Source organism: Equus asinus, chromosome 6, assembly GCF_041296235.1.
Source record: "Equus asinus isolate D_3611 breed Donkey chromosome 6, EquAss-T2T_v2, whole genome shotgun sequence".
Classification (NCBI taxonomy): Eukaryota; Metazoa; Chordata; class Mammalia; order Perissodactyla; family Equidae; genus Equus; species Equus asinus.
In genome coordinates this window covers 43,522,273-43,549,748 of record NC_091795.1, presented here as the reverse complement: position 1 = coordinate 43,549,748, position 27,476 = coordinate 43,522,273, and the positions used below count along the sequence as shown (strand labels likewise).

Here is a 27,476-nt window from a genome sequence, read left to right as displayed (position 1 = left end):
CTGGCCCACTGTGATGGGCCCCATCTCTCAAACACCTATTAACCAAGTTCACACACAGGCTGAGGAGCATACAAACCAAATGCCAAGGTACTGATTCACACCAAAAAATAGTGGCCATTCTAGTGGACTGAAATGCTTGAATTGACCTGACTGGCTGATTTTTTCCTCGTGAGCTAAAGATTGCTTGGTGAATATCGACTTAGAACAAAAGTGACCAATCTAAAGTCATGTCTCTCCTTTATGGCACAGCCCCTCTTCCCTGCTACACGGAAATCATGGAGCTGAAGTCCCTTCAGTCAAGACCTGCCTTTCTTAGGCAGTGCCACAGCTGACTTCTGTACTTCCGAGGATGGCCCAAACCCTTCTGCTCAGTTCTCCAAACTGCTTTATAACACAATCCATTAGACTTAACCTAAATTACAACCACTTTCCAGCCCTTCCGTCCTGAGATTGCTCCCAGCCGTTTGACCAGTATTTGGGGTGTCCTCAAACTTTTAGGCAACAAATTTACAGGTAATTTCTAGGTTTATGTTCATGGAAGGCTAGTCATCCATTACATGTGAATTTTACTGGTCTGAAGGCAAACTTATTTCCTGTCACTTAGGTACACAGGCTCTATCAACAAAACAGAAGACCTTTCTCGAATTAGACTGTAAGTACCTGCGGGTCCGGGCCTTGTAGGTTTCAAGTATGTTAGTATGATTCAGAGCAGGAAGGACTGCTTTGGCAGAGAAAGAGGAAGAAAAACCTCACTCCTCACTTAAAATGGCCCTTGGTCAACTAGGCTTATCTGCTCTCTTGATCTGAAACACAGAAGCTATCTGCCTTGTTCAAAACCAAGGAGTATTCACCTACAAAGCCCTGGGGTTGGAGGAGCTACTCCAAAATACCTGGGCCCTTATTAGTTTGCCTTATCCTGGGAATTTCTCTATTGCAGGCTCTAGCTAAAGTTCAAGACTTTAAAAAAGTGAAAATGGAGAGGGGACTTCTGCCCTTGTTGCCTTTCTTGTCTCCTGCAACTCCACATACAACTCAGCTGCGAGTACGAGCTGCCATTCTCACGACATAATACAGAGAACACAACCGTCCCTGAGGTACATCAAATCCAAATTACAGCCATCACATTTCTGCCTTCTGCACTGCTGACTGGGAAATGAGCAATGGTTTCTAGAGTAGAGCAGCAGGTGCAAGGAGAGGTGGCTTCTGCCAGATGGTTCTAAAAAAAGGTCCAAGTCTGATACACAGGAGTCTTTCCATTAACCCATCCATGACCAAGGTAATGTGAGGGGGAGGTTGCCCCTTTTGGGGTTCTCAAGCCCTGCTGCCCTTGATCCATCACCTAACCTGGTTTTGCCTTGATACAAAAGGCCGGTGTGGCCAAGGGAGTGGGGATACGGAGGGGGAAGCCCACAGTGTAATTTGCCTTCTCTCGTACCCTCTAGGATGGTCCTGAGCATCCCATACCCTAGAGGAGGGCTGACTAGGTAGTGCCTCTTTCTTGCCAGCACCCTGTTACCGAACCTTAACATGGCCTCCAAGAGCACTGGCCCTACCATATCCTTGCTGCAAGATGTGAGGCTTGTTACCGAACCTGCTGAATCAGTGTCCTCCTCTATATAAAGGCATAATTCCACCTAGCTCACAGGACCAGTTGTGGGAATCAAATGAAATGACAGCTTGTTTGAAAAGCCTAATACAGTCCCTGACCCATGCTAAACAAGCACTTCAGGACACATTAGTTTTCTTCCTTCCAGGAGCTAGTCTCGCACTCTGTCAGACCAGCCTCATATAAACTCCTGGAGGCTGGCTTGTCTCCAGGGCTGAGGCCATCACAGGAAAGATGACTTGGCCAAAGCAACGTAATATGAGTGAAAGATTCTGGAAGGGGCAGCAAGAGGAGAAAAACAACCGAAGGGTGCCCGAAGGCAGAGTGTGCCCTAGACAGGGCTCCCAGCAAGGAATTCTGTGGTCTCTCAGGTAAGTAGTTTCACACGTTCTGGGGCCCAGAGAAAATTCCAGTAACCACTCCTCCCTAGATTCTGATCAGGCCTCAGGTTCAACTCATCAGATCACAGATGAGCCCTCTGCCACCTTTTCTTCCAAAGCCGCTGGGCAGGCGAGGGAGCTCACACTAAGATAAGGGAAGTTTCTGTCCGTTAAAAACCAGTACAGAGAACACACAACGCCTTTTTGTCCTAAGGACGACGCAGGGATTAAGGCCCTTGCAAACTGGCTCTAAAGCACCTGGTGCGAAAAGGAAATTTTATATTTTGACTTACCACCTACCATGTGCTAGACTAGTAAGTCTGTGAAGTGGATGGTACTATCTGTATTTTACAGGAAAATCCGACACTCTGAGATACTGAATGACTCAAATTGCTCAACGCAACTGTGGCAGGCCTGGATTCGAACCCAGGTCTCCTTCCAGAGCCGCGGCTCTTTCTTCTCCCACCCGGCGGCCCATAGCAACCGGGGGAGGGGTGGCCCGCCCTGGGCAGGCGGGGAGGGCCCTGGGCGGGGGCGCGGCTGCGGCCAGCCCCACGTGCTCCTAGCCCAGGCCGCTGCCCCGGGGGACCCGGGGGCCGGAGTCCAGGCTCGGGCCAGCCCGCACGAGGGCGCGGCCGCCCAGGGCGCCAGGAAGTCGGTGCCCGGTCTAAAAGCGGGTGTGAAGGCCCTCGGGACACGGGGGGCACGCCTGGCGGCGGCCTGGCCACCCAACAACCTCGGAAGAGCCTCGTGCAGGGCCACGGCGCCCCGCCCGCCCGAGCCCGCTTCGTCAGCACCTTCCACCGGCTAGCCAGCCGGCGCTCTGGCCGGGGCTCGCCCTGCAGTGGGTCACGAGGCGGGCGCGGCCCGGTCAGCCCCGGCGGGCCAGCGCTGGGCGCCGCACCCCTCCCCCGCCGTCCCCTTGCTCCCCCCGCCGCCGCGCCACGTACCCGACCCCGCCCCCGCGGGCCACGCGGGGAACCCCGGTGACGTCACCACCCTCCAGCCCTCGCCTTCCCGCGCTCTCCAGAAAAGACGCGAAGGTGGTGACGTGTCGCGGGTGGGGGGCGGGCAGTGCGGCTGCGCAGGAGGCGACGGCAACAGAACGTCCTGCGGCGCCGCCTGGTGGAAGAAAGAGCCGCCAAACCGGCCGGAACCGGCGGCGCGGGCGGGAGGAGAGCGTGATGACGTCATCTCGCAGAGGAGGAGGGGGCGCCGCGTGACCGGCCCCCGCCCGCCGCGCCCCGGCTTCTTTCTCTTTCTCTTCCTTACAGTAGGGTGTGAAAGCTTCATTTTTATGCCCCTTCCTTTAAGGTTATAACCTTGCCTTTTTTCGAATTTATTAAAGTAAGTAAATTGTTCATTGGAAGACTTGGGGAGAAAAAGATATGAAGAAAATGAATACCAGCTCCGCTCCCTTTCCTGTTTACTTCTAGCCTTTCTTTTACAGTAAACAAAATTGTGATCTTGCTTTAACAGCGGTGTTAAGTATATACGGAAATTCTTAAGGAGGGACAAAGCACTATGGGAGCGAGCCTCGAGACTAAGTTAGCAAAACAGGGTAGAAGAGGAACGGAGCAGTGCAAACAATGGGCGAGAGGGGAATGGCTAGTATTTAATGAGCGCTGCACACACAGTCTTCTCTACGATGCACATCATCCAGAGGAGGAAACGGGCGCAGAGGGTTAAGTAACATGCCCAAGGTCGCACTATTAGTCAGCGGGTGGCAGAGTTGAGGTTTGAACCCAGGGCTTAAAATAGGAACCTTAAAATGGCAGGCGTGGGGAGGACAATGAAAAAGCCGGGCTGGGGAGAAGGGAGAAAAACCGCAGGAAGTGCATTTGATTACTGACCTGTTTGCTAGTTCTAACTATCGAATGGGGACTAGTTCTGGGGAGCAAGGCTGGTGCCTCCCTCACTTGGCGCTCTTTGTGGGAGAGCGCCCTAAAGCACCTGGCACTGACAGGCTGCCGTACACCTAGCTGCATGCTGGCTAGTGCCCTAGCTACGTGCAAGGGCTGCTGAGTGTCACCGGCGTCCAGCACTGCCGTCTCCCGTTAGTGGCAGTGGAAGGTGGGAATCGCAGTACTAGTTCAGGCATCAAGTCTTGCTTCTCAAAGTGCGGTCTGCAGTCCAGCAGCATCTCTGCAGTCCGGCACTTTTGGCCTTCAGCTTGATAGAAATGCAGAATCTTGGACCCCACCCTAGAACTTCTGAATCAGAATATTCGTTCTAACTAGATCCCTGGGTGATTCCTATGCACATTCAAGTCATCCTGCTCCCATGGTGAGCTAGGTGAGATGGTGCAAAGACGTACAGGGAGCTTGCAGAGCTGGATGGGGGGAGGGCAGGCAGACTAGGAGCAAATCTGTAAGGAGGTTTAAAAAAGAAAATCAAATAGGGAGTGTCAGAAAATATCACAAGATGCAAAGGAAGAAAATCAGGAAATCAGACTCCGGGAGATAAAAAAGAAAAAAGAGGGAAATAGGTTGAGGGGGTAAGCAGATCCATCTTGGGAGAATTCACACAAAAAATCAGACAGAAGGGCTGTTCTCTAGCTGATTTTTCTGTGTTGTCTGTGACTCACGCGTGAGAGGGTTCAATTCGTTCAAAGGGCTGCAGGAGGGCAGCCCCTACCCCTTCCCTCACCTTCAGCAGATAGAGTGGGGTTTCCCTGGGTTCTTTTAGTGGAGGGCAAGGTCTGGGCTCTTTCTGACATGGGAGAAACAGAACAGTTTCTCTTGGATGACTACCCAGGCTGCACTCTGTAGGTGATGAGGGCTGGGGGCGGGAGTGTGTGGGATGTGTGTGCCCGTGTATGCACATGTGGGCTGGAGGGAAGCGCAGGTTATTGGTAGACTGGCTATAACAGGAATCAGTGAAAGAAGGGGTGGACTTACATGACTGGGAATCGCTGGGCCCATAGGGCCACAAGGCTGAGGACATCTGGTACCCAGAGAGCCAGGTGGCAGGCCTACAGACCTTCACTTAGGTGGGGGGTTCTTGGAGTCCGATTTCCTGGAGGTCTCCCAGGGACCTGTCACTCCTCTAAATACTAGCAAGCTGAGGGGATGATAGCAGTTCCGGTAGAGGCAGGGACATGATAAGTTAGAAACAAAGTGGTGTGTGTGGAGGAGTAGCAAAATCGTTCTCACGATGCCTGGGATGTTAGGGGCCAAGCCGTGTTGCCTGGAGAAGGACTTAAGGTGGCATTCCCCCTCTATCCATTAATACGCTCAGTCTGAGGACTCTGTCTCTGCATTGGCAGGAAGCTGTGTGGACATGGAGGGTTTTGAACTGTTCACTCCAGAATACAAATGGTGGTTGCAGCCTGGAAAGGCAGCAGCCAGGCAGCCCTTAGAGCGCTTTCAGTGACTAACAGAGGAGGTGTGCAATGGGTAGTACGGATGGCAGCGTGTATGGGGAGGCAGATGGGTGCAGGGTTTGAAGAGCACTGTCCTGGTGAGAGTATCTAGGACCACTCTGATTGTGTGGAGTGAATCTGAGATGAGGTCAATGCTGGTGTCCAGGGGTGTCTGGACGCTGGGAGCAGGTACAGCCATTCTACTAGTACTCCTAGGCCCATGCTTGACCTGGTAAAGAGGGTGTCAAATTAGAAAAAAGGGTCAAAGTAACTCTGAACTCCATTCCGGATTCTGATGGGCTGGGGTGGTCCTGGGTGAAGCACTTGAGTGGGGGCCTCTGGGCAGATCATTTGCCCCAACCCTGTGTTTTATAGCCCCAGTGGTTCTAGTCAAGTGCTGCTAGACCCAGGCATTTGCCTGTCATTCACAGGTTTGTCTTGGTCAAAATGCTGTGAGTGATGTCCTCAAAGTACTCAGGATGAAGGATTTCTCAGAATGAGCCAACCACTGTGTTTCCTTGGGTGTTCTTGCTTTTCAGGCAGGCTCTCTGCTTCACTTAGTTTTAATTTCTCCTCTTCTCTGTACTATCCAAACCCTTCCTCTCCTTTAAAGCCCAATGCAAGCTCTAAGTTCTCCGTGGACTCCTCTGGATTTTCCTCGAAGGTTTCCCCCACTGTCTGAAGCACTGAGGAGCTCTCCACAGCACCTAGCCCCTCAATCATACAGGATAGACAACACTTAATTTGCCTTCCCATGCCCCTCTTGTAGGGGCACGGCTCCTGTTAGCAAAAAAGCTCACACCCCTCTCCCCTGCAAATTAGGCCAATCAGAGCCTTGCTTGGAGGTTTTTGCTCTTTGGATCAGGCACAGAGCAGAGGACTGAATCCTGCTCTAGAGTGGAAGTGGAAGCCACACTTGCAGGCACCTCAGGAGCCAGAATTCCAACTAGAAGGAGCTGCTCTGTGCTCAGAGTGAGTGAAGCCCCTGCAGAGGCACAGTTGGGGCAGATGGATGCTGGCTCCGGGAGTCGTGAGGCCTGGCCACACCCTAGCTCCACCCCAGGATGGTTGTCCATGAACCAGTCATTCGTTCCTATTTTTGCCTCAGCTGGTTAGAGTTGGGTTTTTGTTACTTGCAAACGAAAGAAAACCAAGAGCCTACTTCATATGGATTTTTCTTGTCTTCCCAAGGACGATGAATTATAAGGAATTTATGTCAAAGCAACATGATAAAGTGGGATAAAGTGGAAAGAACATGCACTTGGGAGTAAAATGAAACATTTTTAATGCTGTTTCCAGCAAGATACTTAACCTCAAAGAGGCTGTTTCTTTAACTTTATAAAAGAAGGGGTAATGCCTAAACTCAAAGAATAACGAGGACTAAATGAGAAAAATGATTAAGTGAAAATGCAAATGAAAGTGCCTGGCACACAGCAGGCATACAGGAAACATTCATCCCTCCTTTTCTTCTTGAGGACAGGCTTCCACTTCTGTGTCTTTCAGTATCTCCATTCTGTGATCAATGAACTCAGAAAGAGGAATTGAATTTTACCAGCTGTTAAACTTTTTGGAGAATAAAAAAGGAAATAAATATCAAGTGAACAAGCAACTACAAGCATTAGTTTGAAATGTCAGTCTTCCCTTGACACCGGGACCTCTTTTTCCTATTTCACTATCACCTAAATCTCCCAAGAAAAATCATCAGGCCAACAGGAGATAGAATTTGGAAAAACTAGTGACACTGTGCTATATTTGGGAACAGAATAAAGGGGCATGACTGGAAGTCTGCCAGGATGGTCCCAACATTCTGCCCTAACCAGAGTATCATTAACTTTCCAACACTGTTGGTGTAAGGCGGAGTGTTGCTAACTTCTCAGAGAGTTAGAAAAAACTTGAACTTTAAAGGTGAGTCCTTTAAGAAGGAAAGTGAGCTGGTTTTCTTTTTGTTCGTTTAAAAACTCTAGCCAGAAATACTACCCAATGTATAATGAAGGCTATACACAGCAGCACCGAAAGGCTATGCACAGGAAGGGTTTTTCTTCTTCACAGAGTCCACTTGAATGCGTTGAGAAACTGCATCTTAGCTAAGAGCAGTTCACTAAGGAACAGGGCCATCTAAGTGCCTAATTAGTATTTTAAAGTTGTCAAGGGGTGGGGATGTGCAAATTTAGCAGCAAAAGACTCTTTCGTTTTGCCTCAAGGGAAAGTGATGGTGGTCAGAGGGGCCAGTTCTAAGGGCTGGTCCAGGGGTGGCCGCTGGTCTTGGTACTCTGCCACATGCCCGTTCCGGTGGTGACCGTACTCAAACTTGATCCGCAGCTCGCCAATCTTGGATTGGGGAAGGATATCTGGGATCCACTCGATGATGAAAGGTGTTGGCTCCTTTTGATCTGGGGAAGTGTTGCCTGAAGACAAAAAAAAAAAAAAAAAAAAAAGGAACATTGATTAGGACAATTCCAAAACTTGAGTCAGGACAGATCTTACTCTGTTCAGGAATAAAACAGGAAAAGAAAAAGAAATTAACAAAAAAACTATTTGAGAGAGAAAAAAAGGGAGAAACAACAAAAAGAATCAAGCAAAGGGAAAAGCGATTACTGCTGTATCTATCCAAAAGAAAATTTCAGGCAATTGTCTGGCATTGTCAAAATAAGACCCAGCCTTTATGAAAACTGGGCCAAAAGAATCATAAGGAGAGCCTGGACTGAGAGGAAAAGACAGCTGGATGAGATTAAAAGGGAGACTAGCAAGAAAAGGTCAAGTTTCAAGGAAACCAGGAAGAAATAGAATTAAAATCTACATGGTTCTACAAGTGTGGTACTGGCATATGTCTAGACAGATTAAAAGAACAAAACAGAAAGATCCAAAATGGACACAAATAGAACAGGAAGTTCGCCTAGGGTAAAGGTGGCATTTATAATTAGTAGAAGAAATACAAGGAAGTGTTTCTTATGATAAATGGTGTGCATCAACCAGATAACTATCTGGAAGAAGATAAAAGGTGGCAGAGTCTTACCTCATACCTTACATCAAAATAAATCCCAGAGGATTACCTAAAGCAATCTACTGATTCAACGCCATCCCAATCAGAATCCCAATGACATTCTTTACAGAATTAGAACAAAGAATCCTAAAATTCATATGGGGCAACAAAAGACCCCGAATTGCTAAAGCAATCCTGAGAAAAAAGAACAAAACGGGAGGCATCACAATCCCTGACTTCAAAACATACTACAAAGCTACAGTAATCAAAACAGCATGGTACTGGTACAAAAACAGGTGCACAGATCAATGGAACATAATTGAAAGCCCAGAAATAAAACCACACATCTATGGACAGCTTATCTTTGACAAAGGAGCTGAGGGCATACAATGGAGAAAAGAAAGTCTTTTCAACAAATGGTGCTGGGAAAACTGGAAAGCCACATGTAAAAGAATGAAAATTGACCATTCTTTTTCACCATTCACCAAAATAAACTCAAAATGGATTAAAGACCTAAAGGTGAGACCTGAAACCATAAGGCTTCTGGAAGAAAACGTAGGCAGTACACTCTTTGACATCAGTATTAAAAGGATCTTTTCGGACACCATGCCTTCTCAGAGAAGGGAAACAATAGAAAGAATAAACAAATGGGACTTCATCAGATTAAAGAGCTTCTTCAAGGCAAATGAAAACAGGATTGAAACAAAAAAACAACCCACTAACTGGGAAAAAATATTTGCAAATCATATATCTGACAAAGGCTTAATATCCATAATATATAAAGAACTCTCGCAACTCAATCACAAAACATCAAACAACCCAATCAAAAAATGGGCTGGAGACATGAACAGACATTTCTCCAAAGAAGATATACTGATGGCCAATAGGCACATGAAAAGATGCTCATCATCGCTGATCATCAGGGAAATGCAAATCAAAACTACACTAAGATATCACCTTACACCCGTTAGAATGACAAAAATATCTAAAACTAATAGCAACAAATGTTGGAGAGGTTGCGGAGAAAAAGGAACCCTCATACACTGCTGGTGGGAATGCAAACTGGTGCAGCCACTATGGAAAACAGTATGGAGATTCCTCAAAAAACTAAAAATAGAACTACCATACGATCCAGCCATCCCACTACTGGGTATTTATCCAAAGAGCCTGAAGTCAGCAATCCCAAAAGTCCTGTGCACCCCAATGTTTATTGCAGCACTGTTTACAATAGCCAAGACGTGGAAGCAACCTAAGTGCCCATCAACAGACGAATGGATAAAGAAGATGTGGTACATATATACAATGGAACACTACTCAGCTGCAAAACAGAACAAAATCATTCCATTTGCAATAACATGGATGGACCTTGAGAGAATTATGTTAAGTGAAATAAGCCAGCAAGAGAAAGATAATCTGTGTATGACTCCACTCATATGAGGAATTTAAAACTATGGACCAAGAACAGTTTAGTGGATACCAGGGGAAAGGTGGGGTGGGGGGTGGGCACAAAGGGTGAAGTGGTGCACCTACAACATGACTGACAAACATTAATGTACAATTGAAATTTCACAAGATTGTAACCTATCAATAACTCAATAAAAAAAAAAAACTGAAAAAAAAAATAAATAAATCCCAGAGGATCAAAGATTTAAATGGGAAAAACTCAGGTGAAAGCATGCTTTTGAAAAAATATAAACACTAACAGAATTAAAAATAAGAATATGGTATTCAGGGATGGCCTGGTGGCATAGTGGTTAAGTTTGTGTGTTCCACTTCGGTGGCCCAGGGCTCGCAGGTTCAGATCCTGGGCACAGACCTACACACCATTCATCAAGCCATGCTGTGGTAGCATCCCACGTACAAAATAGAGGAAGACTGGAACAGATGTTAGCCTAGGGTTTTGCCCGGACAACCTTCCTCAAGCAAAAAGAGGAAGATTGGCAACAGATGCTAGTTCAGGGCCAATCTTCCTTGCCAAAAACAAAAGAGAGAGAGAGAGAATATGGTAAATATGGTATTCAAAACTATGGAGAAAATAAAGCACAGAAAACAGTTCATTTAACAAAAAACAGAGAACAAAACAAGAAGACAGAAGACCAACTATATCAATTATAATAAAAATAAAGGGGGGGCCAGCTCCGTGGCTGAGTGGTTAAGTTCGCACGCTCCGCTGCGGCGACCCAGGGTTCGGATCCTGGGCGCAGACATGGCACTGCTCGTCAGGCCACATTGAGGCGGCGTCCCACATCCCACAACTAGAAGGACCTGCAACTAAGATATACAACTGTGTACGGGGGGGGGGGGGGGGGGGGTTGGGGAGATAAAGCAGAAAAAAAAAAAAAGAAGATTGGCAACAGTTGTTAGCCCAGGTGCCAATCCTTAAAAAAATAAAATAAATAAAATAAATAAAAATAAAGGGAAAAAACCTAAAATTGGAGAAAAATCAAAACCAACTATATAATGTTGATAACAGAGTCAACTAAAACAAAGTGTCACAAAAAAGTTACAAGTAAAAGGATGGCAAACATATCAGAAAAATGAAAAACAAAAGAAAGCTGATGTCACTGTTGTGATATTAGTCAAAGAATCTAGGGCAAAAGTGATTTTTACATTGATAAAGTATTGCTATGGACTGAATGTTTGTATCCTCCCAAAATTCATAAATTGAAAACCAAATCCCAGGGCCGGCCCGGTGGTGCAGCAGTTAAGTATGTGTGTTCCACTTTGGCAGCTCGGGGTTCGCAGGTTCAGATCCCAGGTGTGGACATGGCGCGGCTTGGCACGCCATGCTGTGGTAGGCGTCCCACATATAAAGTGGAGGAAGATGGGCACGGATGTTAGCTCAGGGCCAGTCTTCCTCAGCAAAAAGAGGAGGATTGGCAGCAGTTAGCTCAGGGCTAATCTTCCTCAAAAAAAAAGAAAGAAAGAGAACCGAATCCCCAATGTGATGGTATTTGGAGGTGGGGCCTTTGGGAGATGATTAGGTCATGAGGGCAGAGCCCTGATGAATAAGATGAGAGAACTCAGAGACCTCCCTCGCCCTTTCTGTCATGTGAGGACACAGTGAAAAGACTGCCCACTGCCCTCTATGAGCCAGGAAGCAGGCCTTCACCAGACATGGAATCTGCCAGCATCTTGATCTTGAATTTCCCAGCCTCCAGAACTGCTAGAAATAAATTTCTGTTGCTTATAAGCCACCCAGTTTATGGTATTCTATTATAGCAGCCTGAATGGACTAAGACAATATAACTTAAACTGACATCTGTCAGTAACTCTGATGTACCAAAAACATTGCATTACAATACTTAAAAGACTTTTCAAAACATAAGAAGACATTCAGAGAAACATAATTGTAGTAGGAAATTCTATCACGACTCTCTTTGCAGGTCAAAGAGATAAAAAATGAAGACAATGAGGACTTAAATAAAATAATATGGTTCATTTTAAAGCTATATAAGACTATGTTGGATAAATAACGTCTTTGCTAGTACAAATTCATATCATATGTTCCATTAGTGAGAAAGTATTTTTAAATACCTAAGAAAATAGAAATTCAAAAAGCACATCTTCTGACCTCAAAATAATAAAACTAGAAATTGATACCAAAGAATATAAAAATCAAAAGCCTCAACCAGGGGCTGGCCCAGTGGTGCAGCAGTTAAGTGTGCATGTTCCACTTCTTGGTGGCCCAGGGTTCACCAGTTCGGATCCTGGGTGTGGACATGGCACCACTTGGCAAAAGCCATGCTGTGGTAGGCGTCCCACGTATAAAGTAGAGGAAGATGGGCACAGATGTTAGCTCAGGGCCAGTCTTCCTCAGCAAAAAGGAGGATTGGCAGTAGTTAGCTCAGAGCTAATCTTCCTCAAAAAAAAAAAAAAGCCTCAACCAACTGGAAATTTTAAATACTAAGTATTGGGGACATAGAGAAACTAAACTATAATTATAGACTATTTAGATATTAGCAATAGTAAGAACCCTAAATGTTATTGTCAAATATGAATTTAAAAAATTAACTGACAATTCCATTTTAAAGGCTATAAAAATAAAATAATTCCAAGAAAATGTTAGAAAAAAAATTTTTTTAATCAGTTAAATCTTTCTTTCTGTGAAGAAGACTGGCCCTGAGCTAACATCTGTTGCCAGTCCTCTTTTTGCTTGAGAAAGACTGTCCCTGAGCTAACATCTGTGCCAATCTTCCTCTATTTTATATGTGGGATGCCAACACAGCATGGCTGCTGATGAGCAGTGTGTAGGTCTGTGCCCAGGATCCAAACCTGTGAACCCAGGGCTGCCAAAGCAGAGTGCGTGAACTTAACCACTATGACACTGGGCTGGCCCCAGAAAAATTTTTTAAAAGAGTTAGAAGAAATTATTACAGGCAAAAGCAGAAAATAGTTTAAAACAGAAACTTAGGGGCCAGCCCCATGGCCAAGTGATTAAGTTCATGCACTCTGCTTTGGCAGCCCAGGGTTTCGTCAATTTGGATCCTGGGTGCAGACATGGCACCGCTCATCAAGCCATGCTGAGGTGGCGTCCCACATAGCACAACCAGAAGGAGAAGAAGAAAAAATGAGGATTGGCAACAGATGTTAGCTCAGGTGCCAATCTTTGGAAGAAAACAAAGACACTTAGAACAAGTGATAAATATATACAAGAGCCAGTTCTTTAAAAAAGACCACAAAATAGATAAAATTCTGGTGCAGTGTATAACTACAGACTTAGAACAGATTTTAAAAGTTATGTGAGGGGCCGCCCCAGTAGCCCAGTGATTAAGTTTGCACGTTCCGCTTTGGGCCCAGGGTTCGCCGGTTCAGATCTCGGGTGTGGACATGGCACCGCTCATCAAGCCATGCTGTGGCAGGCGTCCCACATATAAAATAGAGGAAGATGGGCACGGGTGTTAGCTCAGGGCCAGTCTTCCTCAGCAAAAAGGAGGGGAATTGGCAGCAGATGTTAGCTCAGGGCTGATCTGATAAAAAGTTATGTGATTACCATCTGTAACCAAAAATTACTAAAATGTACACAATTTAAATTTTGGATGAAAACATGAATTTTGGAAAAAATATGAATGACAAAAACTGACTCAAGAAAAGATAGAAACCATGAATACAAATGTAAATCAGAGGAAAATGAACAAGTTTTTAGAGATTAAATTCTTGTAAACATCCAAGAAATGGCTATTTCTGGGGCCAGCCCCATGGCGTAGTGCTTAAGTTCGGTGTGCTCTACTTCGGTGGCCTGGGTTTGCAGACTCAGAGCCCGGGTGCAGACCTGCATCACTCATCAGCCATGCTGTGGTGGCATCCCACATATAAAATGGAGGAGGACTGGTACAGATGTTAGCTCAGGGACAATCTTCCTCACCAAAACAAAAAAAAGAAAGGGATATTTCCTAAGCTATTTAATTTGATCCAAAGCTTTCTAAAATCATTTTCTATATAACCATTACCAAAACCCAAAAAAGATAGCCTCCAAAAAGGAACCTGTAGGCAGTTACCACTTATGAACAGATACTAAAACATCCTAAATGAAATATTAGCAAATAGAATCTACATATATATTAACAGAAAAAAGACCAAGTAGGATTTATTCCAGAAATGCAAGATTACTTCAATTTAGCAATTTATTAATAAAATTCACTGAACTTACGTGAAAAGACAAACCTCAATAGATGGCAAAAAGGCATTTCAAAAATTTCAATACTAGGGGCCAGCCTGGTGGCGCAGCGGTTAAGTGCACACGTTCCGCTTCAGTGGCCCAGGGTTTGCCGGTTTGGATCCCGGGTGTGGACATGGCACCACTTGGTAAGCCATGCTGTATTAGGCGTCCCATGTATAAAGTAGAGGAAGATGGGCATGGATGTTACCTCAGGGCTGGGCTTCCTCAGCAAAAAAGAGGAGGATTGGCGGCAGATGTTAGCTCAGGGCTAATCTTCCTCAAAAAAAAAAATTTTCAATTCTAGTTTCAAATAAAAGTACATAATAAACTAAGAATATGATATGTTGGGGGCCAGCCCATGGCCTAGAAGTTAAGTTCGGCACACTCTGCTTCAGCAGCCCACGTTTGGTTCCCAGGCATGGACCTACACCACTCGTCAGCCATGCTGGGGTGACAACCCACATACAAAATAGAGGAAGACTGGCACAGATGTTAGCTAAGGGCTAATCTTCCTCAAGCAAAAAGAGGAAGATTGGCAACGGATGTTAGCTCAGGGTGAATCTTCCTCAGGAAAAAAAAAGTATATGATATGTTCTTATAATAATAAAAAAAATTTATCTGAAAATAATAACCAATAGTTCATTATTTAATAGTGAAACATAGAACAACTTTTTTCCAGAAAAATATCCTATGAAATGCTAATGGTATTCCCCTGAAAAGTGTTCACTGGTCAAATAAATTTGGGAAACCTTAGGTTAGATAAAGTTTTTTAAAAACTTTCTTTTTTTTAGAGAAAGGTGTTTTTATTTCAGGATCTTTTTAATAGGCAAACGTATGGCATAAATTTCTAAGAGAGATAAATTATATTCTAAGACACTACTCCCTACTGCCTTCCTACTCAACTGTAACATTTTCTGAGATCTGAGTGTATCTTACAACCAGGGCAGTTTTCATACAGCAAAGTTTCTTTTCTTTCTCTTTTTTTTGAGGAATATTAGCCCTGAGCTAACATCTGCTGCCAACCCTCCTCGTTTTGCTGAGGAAGCCTGGCCCTGAGCTAATATCTGTGCCCGTCTTCCTCTATTTTCTGTGGGATGCCTGCCACAGCATGGCTTGCCAAATGGTGCATATGTCCACACCTGGGATCCGAACTGGCGAACCTGGGCCACTAAAGCCCTGCTGTGCCACCAGGCTGGCCCCCAAAGTTTCTTTTCTTATCAAAAAAGTTCTTACTAAATTTACTGAGCATCTTACAATCAAGGGTCTTAGAATCAAATATGATACGTAGCATTTCTCAAATTTATCTGACCATGGAATGTTTTTTTCACAGGATACTTATCACTGTCTCTTCTTCAAGACGAAGTTGGAAACTGGTCCTGGAGGAGTCTTTACTATAGTCTAAAATAATTGTAGCTGTTAGCTTTACTATTATTCATTGTTGCTCTTGAAATCATAGCTAATATAAAAAGAAAAAGTGATGAGATATAAACATTTGATAGGAAACAAAATTATCACTGTTTTTCAGGTGACATAACTGATTTCCCAGAAACCAGAGAAAAACAACTCTTACACTACTAGGAGCTCATTAGGAAGGCCAATTTGATAGGTATACCAATAATCAGGAGCTTCCCATACATCAGCAATAACAAGCGAGAAACATGATAAAGGTCTTATTCACAAGAGCAGCAAAAAATATATGTAGGAATATATTCACAAAAATTTGACAAAATAATTACAAATTCTAAATTTCTCCTAGAAGAATAAGTACACAATTAGAGACATGAAGGGGACCACTAGGCAGATCACAAAGCTAAGGTAATTAAAATGATGACTGGCATTCATTCATTCTTCATTCAACAAGTCCTCACTGAGTGCCTGTCATGGACCAGGCACTGTGCTATCTTGGGGAGCAGTGATGAACAAGGATGACATCGTCCACTGCCCTGGAAGAGGTTGGAGTCTAGTCAGTGGAAAGACGGGTGAGCGCCAGAGGGCTAGGAGTGCAGGCTCCGGCATCCAAGACTGCCTGGGGCTGAGGATCAGCTCCGCCCTTACTAGCTGTGTAACTCCGGGCAGGTGACTGCACCTGTCCTCACCTCAGTTTATGCGTCTGTAAACGGGGATCAGAGAATCTACCTCTCAGTGGGTTGATAGGCATTCAAGGAATTAATGTATGTAAAGTACTTAAAATAATAGCTGGCACAGAGTAAGTGCTTGTTAAGTGCTACTTGTTATAGTTGTTATTATTATTAGATTATTATACAAATACCCCAGTTAAAAATAGACAAAGCAAAAGCAATTCATCAAATACAAATCACTAATATGAAAAGTTTAGTCTCATTAATACTGAGGGTAATGCAAATTAAAAGAGTGAGATAACATTTTTTGCCTATCAAATCCACAAAGATTAAAAAAAGAGGCACTCTTTTTTTGGCTGGAGTAAACTGTACAAATATTACAAGCTTTCTGGAGACCATTGTGACGAAAACAATCAAAAGCCCTAAAAATGTACATAACCTTTGACCCTCCAATTTTGATTTTAAGAATTTATCCCCAAAAATATTCTAAATAATTTAGGAAATAATTAGGGATATAAAAGGCTTATCTAATAGGAAGTTAACTCTAAAAGGAAGCATTGTTTATAACAGCAAAAAGTTTGAAATAACTTAAATTGAGGGTCGATTAGAGTGAGTTACCTTAATGAATGGATTTTATGCAGCTGTTAAAAAATGTATTCACAAGAGCCAAAAGGCAGAGGCAACCCAAGTGCCCATCAACAGATGATGGATCAACAGAACGTAGGACATGCATATAATGGGATATTATTCAGCCTTAGAAAGGAAAGAAATTCTGACACCTGCTACAACATGGATAAACCTTGAAGACATTACGCTAAATGAAATAAGCCAGACACAAGAGGACAAATACTGTGTGATTCCACTTACATGAAGTCCCTAGGGCAGTCAAATTCATGGAGACAGGAAGTAGAAGGGTGGTTGCCAGGGGCTGGGGGGAGGCAGGAGTGGGGAGTGAGTGTTTGATGGGTATAGTTTCAGCTGAGGAAGATGAAAAAATTCTGGAGACAGATGGAGGTGACAGTTGTACAACACTGTGAATGTACTTAATGCCAGAGAACTATACACTTAAAAATGGTTCAAATGGTAAATTTTATATTATGTATGTTTTATTACAACAAAAAAACGTCAAAAGACAATGCTGAAGACAGACGTAGAAAGCTGTTCATGATATATTTTTAAATGAAAAAAGCAGGGGTCAGCCCCATGGCATAGTTGTTAAAGTTTGGCGTGCTCCGCTTCAGCAGCCCAGGTTCTCAGGTTTGGATCCCAGGTGCAGACCTACACCACTCATCAGCCATGCTGTGGTGGTGACCCACATATAAAGTGGAGGAAGACTGGCACAGATGTTAGCTCAGGGGTAATCTTCCTCAAGCAAAAAAAGAGGAAGACTGGCAACAGATGTTAGCTCAGGGCTAATCTTCCTCAGCAAAAAGAAAAAAAAAGTGAAAAAAGCAGCTGAGGTATGATCCCATGTTTTGGAAACTTCTTGATGCATGGAAAAGAGTCTGAAAGGGTATACACTAAAATCGTGATGGTGATGTCATCTATGGTGGGTGGGACTACAGACGGTTTTTATTTTTCTCCTTTATGCTCTATAATGAAATCTATGATTTCTGTATAATGAATGTGTATTACTTCTGTAATTTTATTTTAAAAGTAGGGGCTCAAATGAAACAAAACACTTTATCCCATGATTGTCTTCACAAGATGAATGAATATGTCTTCTCTGTTTAAGGTCAAGACCCAAAGTCTAGGACAGAGTCATACACACAGTTGACCCTCAGAGGAAGATGTGCTATTGAAACCACTGATGCACTTACCAACTTTGAGAAAAGTTTTCAGTTCCAAGGGTCGCAGCACTGGTTGCTTTTCTACACGACCATAGGTTTCTGCTATGCTCTCTACTTCCACTTTAGGGCATTTAAACAGCTCATAAGTCCCATCCCGGTTCTGGATAAAACTCCGGGTGATTTCCAAGGGCATCTGGACATGGAGATGATACCAAGAAAGGTGAGAAAGGAAAAACTGTCAAAGCAGACAAACATTTGGATGACAACAGATCTTTTTTTTTTTTTCCAGATGTACATTGTAATACATTTCGAATTCTGTGTAGACAATAGATCTTTTACTTATTCATTCTTTCTTAAGTGCATTCACGTTAATTAACACTTTCCCTTGTATTTTCAAGTAAATTGTGTCAACAGATCTGCCTCTTCTCCCATACATCATTCCTGGCCTTCCTTTTTTTCTCTGTAACTTTAATTCGAAGTCCAGCCAAACCACACTGAACTGAACTGCTAACATCCTCAGGGTTACATGAGAGCTACTGGCACAGACCTGCTTTAAAATCTGTTTTATTCCTTCCCCTACTGCTCTGCTAGCAGCACCCTTCTAAAAACTCTGTTGACAGCACCTAGAGCTGACCTCACATCCCGTGGGCTTCACACCATCCTTGGGACTGAGCCAGACAGAACTTGAACTGAATTTTGTCTTTGCCACTAAAGAGCAGGGTGAGCTTCTCAGAGCCTGTTTCTCATCTGCAAAATACAGTCAACACCAACACATGGCTGTGAGGCTGAGGGAGGTGATATAGGTAGATAACACCCGACAGACAGAAGCTCAGTGATTCCTAGCTCCTTCCCTCACTTGCCTTTGCTCTGGGTTGTTCAGTGCCTCCCCAACACCGCCCATTCCAGGCTAGACACTGCCTCCCCGACGCCCTGCATTTAAAGAAGTTCCTCAAGGATCTTTAGTGCTACACAGGCCTCCTCTAGGTGCACATGTAAGTTCTACAGCCACCAAACAATTCATTATTTTTCTGAACATAATGCCTTACAATTAAGCTCATCTTAATGTATCAAAGCACATTATGCTGAATTTTCTACAATATTCCATTATGGTAGGAAGGGAAAATCCTCAAGTTTTCAGGATCTGCTGGAAAAAAGCGTTTAAGAATGTCTAATATTTCCCTTGTGAAAAAGAAAACAAGGGGCCGGCCCTGTGGCACAGCGGTTAAGTGCACACATTCCGATTCAGCGGCCCAGGGTTCGCCGGTTCAGATCCCAGGTGCGGACATGACACCGCTTGTCAAGCCATGCTGTGGTAGGCGTCCCACATGTAAAGTAGAGGAAGATGGGCACCGATGTGAGCTCAGGCCAGTCTTCCTCAGCAAAAAGAGGAGTATTGGCAGTAGTTAGCTCAGGGCTAAGCGTTCTCAAAACAAACTAATGAAGGGTCATTTCTCTAATGAGAACTAAATTGCAGTGTGGGGAGGAGAACTTAAGTGTGTTGGGCTCACTCACTTCACCAATAGGACAGCATCTCAAACTATTTATATACTTCCTAGCCGCCTGCCAGTTAATCTAGGGCTCACCACAGATAGTAAGGGATCATTATTTAATTTACAAGAAAAATCATCCCTGTTTTCTGATTCCAAAAGCAAAGAAAAAGGATACTCCAATTTAAGATACTTTTTGTGTGTGTGTGTGAGGAAGATTGTCACTGAGCTACTGTCTATGCCAATCTTCCTCTATTTTATCTAGGATGCTGGCACAGCGTGGCTTGACGAGCAGTGCTAGGTCTGCGCCCAAGATCCGAACCTGTGAACTCTAGGCCGCTGAAGCAGATCTCACGAACTTAATCACTATGCCACCGGGTCGGCCCTTTAAGAGACTTTTTCAAGCTACAGGGAATATCCATTAAAATCAGAGTCAGAGGGGCCAGCCCGGTGACTCAGTGGTTAAGTGTGCACATTCTGCTTTGGTGGCCTGGGGTTTGCTGGTTTGGATCCCAGGCACGGACATGGCACCGCTTGGTAAGCCATGCTGTGGTAGGCATCCCACATATAAAGAAGAGGAAGATGGGCATGGATATTAGCTCAGGGCCAGTCTTCCTCAGCAAAAAGAGAGGAGGCTTGGCAGCAGATGTTAGCTCAAGCCAATCATCCTCAAAAAAAAAAAAAATCAGAGTCAGAACTATAAAGACTATAAAGCCATGAAAATTTCTGAATAATCTCTTAGTATGAAAAATCTTTGATGTCTGTAACTCAAGGAACTGTGCAAACATACTTCCCACACTTGCTTCTCTCTCTTCCCTCTCTGCCCTCCCACTATTGTAGAATAAACTCTTACCTCTGGGGTATCTAAGATTTGTTTAACTTGCAGGATATTAGTGATATGCCAGGTATACTTGGAAAAGGTTCCCAGAGGCAAGGCGTCTTTTCGAACAAAAGCTTCAATGTAAAAAGGGGACAAAATTAGACGACCAAAAAATAACATTCTCCTTCACTGTATTTGTTATCCAGTTTCTAGAGAGTTCAGTGCAGTACTATTCCTTCTTTATAGAATCTCAGCATTTTTAAAAAGGAATTCTAGAGGCAAATATATAACAGGTTTTGGCAGAACTGTGACAAATCAAAAGACATGTATAAAGTCTCCGAGGCTTCTTTGAGATGCGGCTTGTTTTCGCTACCTTAGAAACTTGTTTCTTTGTTGGTAAAGCTACGTGCATAGGACTCCATTTTAAAACAGCTTCTTACAACCTCTTTGACCTTAGATATATCAGAGGTCAAATGATAGTCCTTAAAGTAATTATGCAGAGTTTCAGTCTGCTAATGTGGTTGCCAATCCTTTGTTCTGCCTGCAGGATTATAAAGGGGTTCCACCGAAGGGCCTGCAAAAATAGCTAAGGGACGGGTTGAAACTAATGTGTTAGGGCCTAAAGTTTTAACTGGAAGAAAGAATCAACGCTGCCTCTAAAGTCAGAGAGAGAAGCTGCGAAGACAAAGATTTTCATGGCCCTCAACACAGTGATTCACAGCTTGCACTATTCAAAACTAGAATGAAATCTCAACAGTCACTATTATATCATCAAATAACAATCCACTGAAGAACCAGCACTGATTTCTAGCCGTGGTGACTCCGGGGCTATGTGCCCTGAGCAAGCTTTTCCTCTTCTTTTCTCTCCCTTCCTTCCTTATATTACTTAATGAGTATCTTGAGATCTCTAATAGAAAGACGTTATCTAAAACCAAGAAATAAGTACCAGAATAATGTCATTATAAAGTGTTCCAAGCCTAAGAATTACTCTACAAATAAAATCTTCCTTCACCAAAAACTGGGAATCATGAAAAACAAGGTTTAGTTTTTGATACGTATTGGACTATGCTTGCAAGAAGCTGGCCCAAATAACAATTGGAGCCCGCAACGCTTTTGTTGAAATTGGTTCAGATCTAGAAAATACCAGACTTCTCGGTGGGCACCTTCATTGCACCTCATTGCTATTCTTCACCACGCGTGCGCTGTCTGGATCTTTCCAGCACCTTGGACTGGATAAGCATGGGGCCTGGGAAGAGTGTGATCAGTATTCCAAGAGGTGACTGGCTAAAGCTTCACGCTCTCAGCGTTAACTACAAGTCCTAATCCTGAAAATTCCACACGATTTTTCCAAACATAATTCTCTACGGTCAAGACATCTATTGCTATTCCTGAGGAAAAATCCCATACCTGTGGTGGAGTTGGGAAGCCGTTTCTTTGCACTTCCTATAGATATTCTCTGCTGCAGGGCATCAAAAAAGGTCTGAGGGATGTGGAACACCAGGGGCTCCGGTTTGCCTACAGGAAAGAAGAAGAAACTCATTTAAAGAAAGTCAGTGGGCTTCCTGGTGTGTAGGGAGAGGGGGCAGAAATGAGTTGATGGGCAGTAGTAACTAAAAATGCCACTGAGATTTCCTGATGCAGAGGCAAAAAGAAGGCTCCGATTGACCTTTGTAAGTCAAGCACCGTCACCAGCCCTATTCTTGAACCCTTGCAATCACAAAAAATTCAGCAGACCTTTGTCATTCACCAAGGATAAGTTTCAAACCCCCAATTTTGTAAACACCACCACAGAAGACTTTTCCCTTTAAAGGGCATATGAAGTGAGATGAGAACAATGAGTCTGAGCTGAGAGTAAACTGGATTCACTGCCGCTCACCATCTGTCTCACTTGCTATCTGCCTGCAAGTCTAAGCAAAGTCACCGCATGCTCTCACTCCGATGGCCAGGACCACGAAGGCCAGAGACCACAAAGTCAGGACACTGTTTATCCAATGAGCATCAGTCTTTCTGTCTGAATATGATCTTTTTTTTTAATATTGGCAACAGGTGCCAATCTTCTCTTTTTCTTCTTCTTCTTCTCCTCCCCAAAGCCCCCCAGTACATAGTTGTATATTCTGGTTGTAGGTCCTTCTGGTTGTGCTATGTGGGATGTAGCCTGACGAACAGTGTCCTGTCCATGCCAAGGATCCGAACCAGGGAAACCCTGAGCTACCGAAGCGGAGCGCGCAAACTTAACCACTCGGCCATGGGGCTAGTCCCTGAATGTGATCTTAAGGCAGGTAAAATGTTTGAAAATACATAACAAACCTCTTAAAAGAAACTTGCAAGGCATGAATTCAACAGAAAGACTGTTGGGGGGAGGGGTTGAAAGAGTTCAGAGTTTTCCTTAAAACTTTGCCTGAGGGGCTGGCCCCAGCAGAGGGAAAACATCCAAAACCATATGGGTAAACATGTAACCTCTACCTGCCTGGATACAACTTAAAGAATGGCTCTTGGGGCTGGCCCCGTGGCTGAGTGGTTAAGTTCATGTGCTCTGCTTTGACGGCCCAGGGTTTCACCGGTTCAAATCCTGGGCACAGACATGGCACTGCTCATCAAGCCATGCTGAGGCGGCATCCCACGTGCCACAACTAGAAGGACCCACAACTAAAAATACACAATTATGTACCAGGGGGGCTTTGGGAGAAAAAGGAAAATAAAATCTTAAAAAAAAAAAAACAAAAACGAATGGCTCTTAAAGACACTTTAGATGCCTTTTTGAAACAAAAGTCAAGCCAGGAAAAATAAAAGTGAAAGGTTTTCTAGAATTCCATAGACTTTACATTCTTTCAACTAATTTTGCCTAGTTTACTGAATGCAGAATGTCAATGACAAAACGGTCACTGCTTTTGAGCCACTAACATATTAGTATCTGGGCAGTTTAGAGACATCACCACACAAAGACTTTTTAAATCTTTCACCTTGCAGTTAGATTATGGGCTACACACAGGTCAGTACAGCTCTAAAGAAGTGCTAACTTGAGCCAGCCCTGGTGGTCTAGTGGTTAAGATTCGGGGCTCACCACTGTGGCCCAGGTTCATTTCCTGGTCGTGGAACCACCCCACCCATCTGTCAGTTGTCATACTGTGGCAGTGGCTCACATAGACAACTAAACTAACAACTAGGATACACAACCGTGCACTGAAGCTTTAAAAAAAAAAAAAAAGAAGTGCTAGCTCACCACAACTCAGCTGATGTGAGGCTAGAACTTAGGTTTAAAAATTAATCTTTTTTTTCTCAAAGTAAACATTTTTATTCTCAGTTTTGCTTTAGCTGTCTTTAGTTTTGAAGCTAATCTTGAAAAGCCCTCATAAAAGACAGACTCACAGTCTGGAGCTGATGGTGACTTGGACAAAGGTACTGGTACTGGAGATGTGAGGGGGGTGGTAGGGAAGCGGGAAGGAGGAGGACCACAGAGTGTAGCTTACACTACTGTCAATGTTCTATTTTCTGTTCTGGGACGTGGGTTGCTAGGTATTTATTATATTATTTCAAACAATAAATAAATAAAATTTTAAAAGAAAAACATAGACTCTCTCTTTAACCCTCCTTAGCTTATTTGATTTTCTAAAAACTAACTTGTAAAGTTTTATTTATTCTGAATTAATACAAATAAAACTAATCATGTATTTCAAGACCTCCATTCTTGTCACTTTCCTCATCATGAGGCTATAACTGTTCTAATCCTTCAAAACTCATTTTCCTTTTCCTCTTTTTTTCTTTCTCCCCAAAGCCCCATTACATAGTTGTACATCCTAGTTATAAGTCATTCTACTTCTTCTACGTGGGATGCCGCCACAGCATGGCTTGATGAGTGGAGTGTAGGTCCACACCAAGGATCCGAACCAGTGAACCCTGGGCCACCAAAGTGGAGCGCATGATCTTAACCACTCCGCCACAGGGCCGGCCCCCAAAACTCATCTTCTTTTACTGAGTGTCTGCTGTCATGCTCCTATTAGTTTGTGGTGCTTTATTTTCAAAATGATATTCATAAGCTGCAAGACATTCAGCAAAGAATGTCAAAATGATATGAGGTCTGTAAACGTGCCATAAGGAGGCTTTGAAAACATGAGATGTATCACTTGGAACAGAGAAGACCTATCAGGCAGGGCAATAGGTGGGTACCCAGTGGCAGGGACTGTTATTTGGAAACAGGAACAGACCTAGTCCACATGGCTAGAGCATAGACCGAGAACCAACAGGAAGTATTATAAGCAAATATTTCCACTTAGCATGAGGAAGACCTTTCTCAGAGCTATCACTTCCAACAATGTTATGAGCTGCCTTACCATCTATCAAGGATGCTTTTAATGATATGGGAAGAACTAGCTGAATGGTCCACCTCTGAAATTGCTGAGGTTCCATGAGGCTATCACAGTCAACCCAAATCCAGCCTGTGTCCTCCACTCTTCCTTAGTATGTCTACGTAATTTCATATAACTATCTTAGTCTCACACTTTTAGATTTTCTCTAAACCTTTATCCCCCTTGCTTCGATTTTAAGTTTGAGGGTTTGAATGATCTTCTAAGGTTTTGGTATCTCCCTCCCCCTCCACACACACACACACATGCATGCATACACACACGTGCATGTACACCAAGATCAAGGCTATCTACCTTCACTGAATACCTATTTGCTGCATTTTTTTCTCTTCCCTCTCTAAATTCATTTTGCTGGTCCTGCATTTTAATTATGTGATTGTTCTTTCTTTCATTTAGACTTCTACTGTCTTGTGGCCCAATGCACTCTGGACTGAAGCCCAATTACTTTTCCTATCACAACAGAGTAGAACTAGAACACAATTAGTTTAATTTCTCCTCCTTTCAGCAACAGCCCAGCGGGATGAGCAAGACTCACCATCAAACTGATAGTGCATGGTCTGGTGGATGCGTTCTGTGACGCTGGCCAGCCAGTCTTGGAAGGATAAAGTCACTTGTGTCTCATCCAACAGCTGACCACAGGCTAAGAAAAACAAAAAACACAACTCTTCAGGAACTTTTATCTTTCCTTACAGAATAAACAGTTAATTGAAGTTTCAAAAGTTGAGGAGCATGTAAAGAAAAAAAAAGAAGAAACTGAAATTCAAAGAAATTAGATGCATTAAGTGAAATGGAAGATTCTAGGATTTTTTTTTAAGAATCCATCTAGGAAAAAAGAAATGAAAAGCTCCAAGACCCTATTAGGTTCAAGATTACAAACCACAGAAAGTTTGCCATCTGTCAACACTAACCTGCAAACTGAAGAAGGGCCTTGTATGGCTGTTTTAGGAATCTATGAATTGGCCCTACTCCTAATGAATATGTCTGTACGCCCACAGACCTACCATTCTACTCCCTTCCTTCTCCTGAAACGCCTTCACATGCCTGAAGAATGTTCCCTTTTGTAGAGATAATGAAGCTATAAGTACTATTCATTTGAAATTAAAATTCTCATAGGTAAATGCATATAGTGATAATTTGGATTAAAAGCTATTTCCCTTTTTCTTGATGCCAAAGGAAGTGATACAAATTTGTTAAAAATCTTCTGCCTGATACAGTTGATCTGTTTACTTCCTGACCCTCCAAAAGTATTTATTCCTGGAATGTATAAGTTCTTAATCAGTTAATTAAGATTTGGTCTTGTATTGTTTGCTGTTTATGTATTTGTCTTATCTTCGAAACCAGAGTATGAGAGCAGCATAAAAACATCTAGTGTTTAGTCACCCACCCACATCACAGCAAGTATTCTATAAATACGACCAAAACGGAACTATTTTTTTACAATGTATAAGGAGAGTTAAGAAAATGCCGATCTCCAAAAGTATAAGCTTAATCATTCTGAGCAGAAAAGTGACACACATAAATATTGAAGTTGTGTTCAAATTAAGTCATTCTTTCTGGTAAATTTAGAATGACAGCCATGCAGTTGCTTTTAGGTATATTTTCAAGCCTCACTAACTCTGGAGAACAGGTTATATTTGTCTTTCTCAACAAATATTTACCCTTGCATGATTGTAAAATCTGTTTCTTCTTCAACTCTGAATCTCCACCTCAACTGCATGTGGGTAAGAAGCAACAAGAGGAAAATATCCTACAAAGATAGCCGCGGCCAAACACGTCCATCACTTTTGCTACATTCGTTATTTAGAAGGCACGATTTAGAGCTGAGCATGGTTTGAGACCACGTTACACACTAAGTCGTGTGACAGACCTCAGCCTCAGTGTCTGGAGCGTCAGCACTCCTTGGGGGACAACATGCAACATGTCGTTTGCTCACGTTGCTTTGGGCTTCTTTTGGATGCTCTTCCCTCTCTTCAGCCCATTCTGGGGAGGGGAGACTTACCCTGCCTTTTTAAAGAAGAAGCAACCACAGGCTTTTTCAGGCCGCTTTTCCTTAGATTACTGCTCACTGCATCTTGCGGCAACAGTGAACTGTTCGTCTGTGCACCTAAACCACAAATCATTATAGGGTTTAACAACATTTCTGCAGAATACAACTCGATTTGATTTTAATTTCTGAAGAGTCTAAAACGTATGAAAAGTCTTTGCTAATTTCTAAGTTAGCTTTAGTTTCTAGTAGGAATTAGCATTAGCCATTATATATAACATTTTCAGTTTCTTACACTGTTTGTAGGAAATTGTGTGGGGGAACCAGAAGTGAAAGGAAGAAAAAAATTCACCTCCACTGCTCCCTCCTCTCAGACAATCACTATTAATTTTTTGGTGAACTATCTTTCATTTTCTTTTGTGTGAACAGTTTTGCTGGTTTTATGATTTTAAGTAACTGTGATTCTATATACCAGGATTGCTAGATTTTTTTTTTCTTGCTGAGGAAGATTCGCCCTGAGCTAACATCTGTTGCCAATCTTCCTCTTTTTGTAAGTGAGCTGCTGCCACAGCATGGCCACTGACAGACGAGTGGTGTAGGTCTGCACCTGGGAACCAAACCCAGGTTGCTGAAGCAGAGCATGCCGAACTTAACCACTAGGCAACCGGGACTGGCCCCAGGATTGCTAGATTTAGCCAAAAACTTGTTTTTTAAATTTCAAATAAATGAATAAATTTTTAGTATAAGTACATTCCAAATATTGCATGGGAGCTACTTATACTAAAAAATTACTCATTGTTTATCTGAACTTCAAGTTCAACTGGCCATTCTGACTTTATCTGGCTACACGAGTGATTGAAACACTTCCCCAAATTCTTTTTTCTATTTGAGGAAGATTAGCCCTGGGCTAATATCTGCCCCCAATCTTCCTCTTTCTGCTGAGGACGATTGGCCCTGAGCTAACATC

The 27,476-nt window shown here is 43.3% G+C and overlaps 1 protein-coding gene across 3 annotated transcripts in view; it reads right to left on the bottom strand.

Moving 5' to 3' along the window:
* Window positions 1-6,618: 6,618 nt before the first annotated feature.
* C6H2orf42 (chromosome 6 C2orf42 homolog) overlaps window positions 6,619-27,476 on the bottom strand; it is a 36,574-nt gene continuing 15,716 nt past the window's right edge. For all 3 annotated transcript variants that reach the window (XM_014836699.3, XM_014836700.3, XM_014836698.3), the window contains exons 5-10: window positions 26,525-26,629; window positions 25,061-25,165; window positions 21,572-21,679; window positions 20,198-20,298; window positions 17,888-18,050; window positions 6,619-7,755 (exon numbers count right to left, since the gene is read on the bottom strand). In XM_014836699.3, coding sequence (XP_014692185.3) covers window positions 7,547-7,755; window positions 17,888-18,050; window positions 20,198-20,298; window positions 21,572-21,679; window positions 25,061-25,165; window positions 26,525-26,629 — 791 coding nt within the window. In that variant the 3' untranslated portion in view covers window positions 6,619-7,546. The remainder of the gene's footprint in view (window positions 7,756-17,887; window positions 18,051-20,197; window positions 20,299-21,571; window positions 21,680-25,060; window positions 25,166-26,524; window positions 26,630-27,476) is intronic.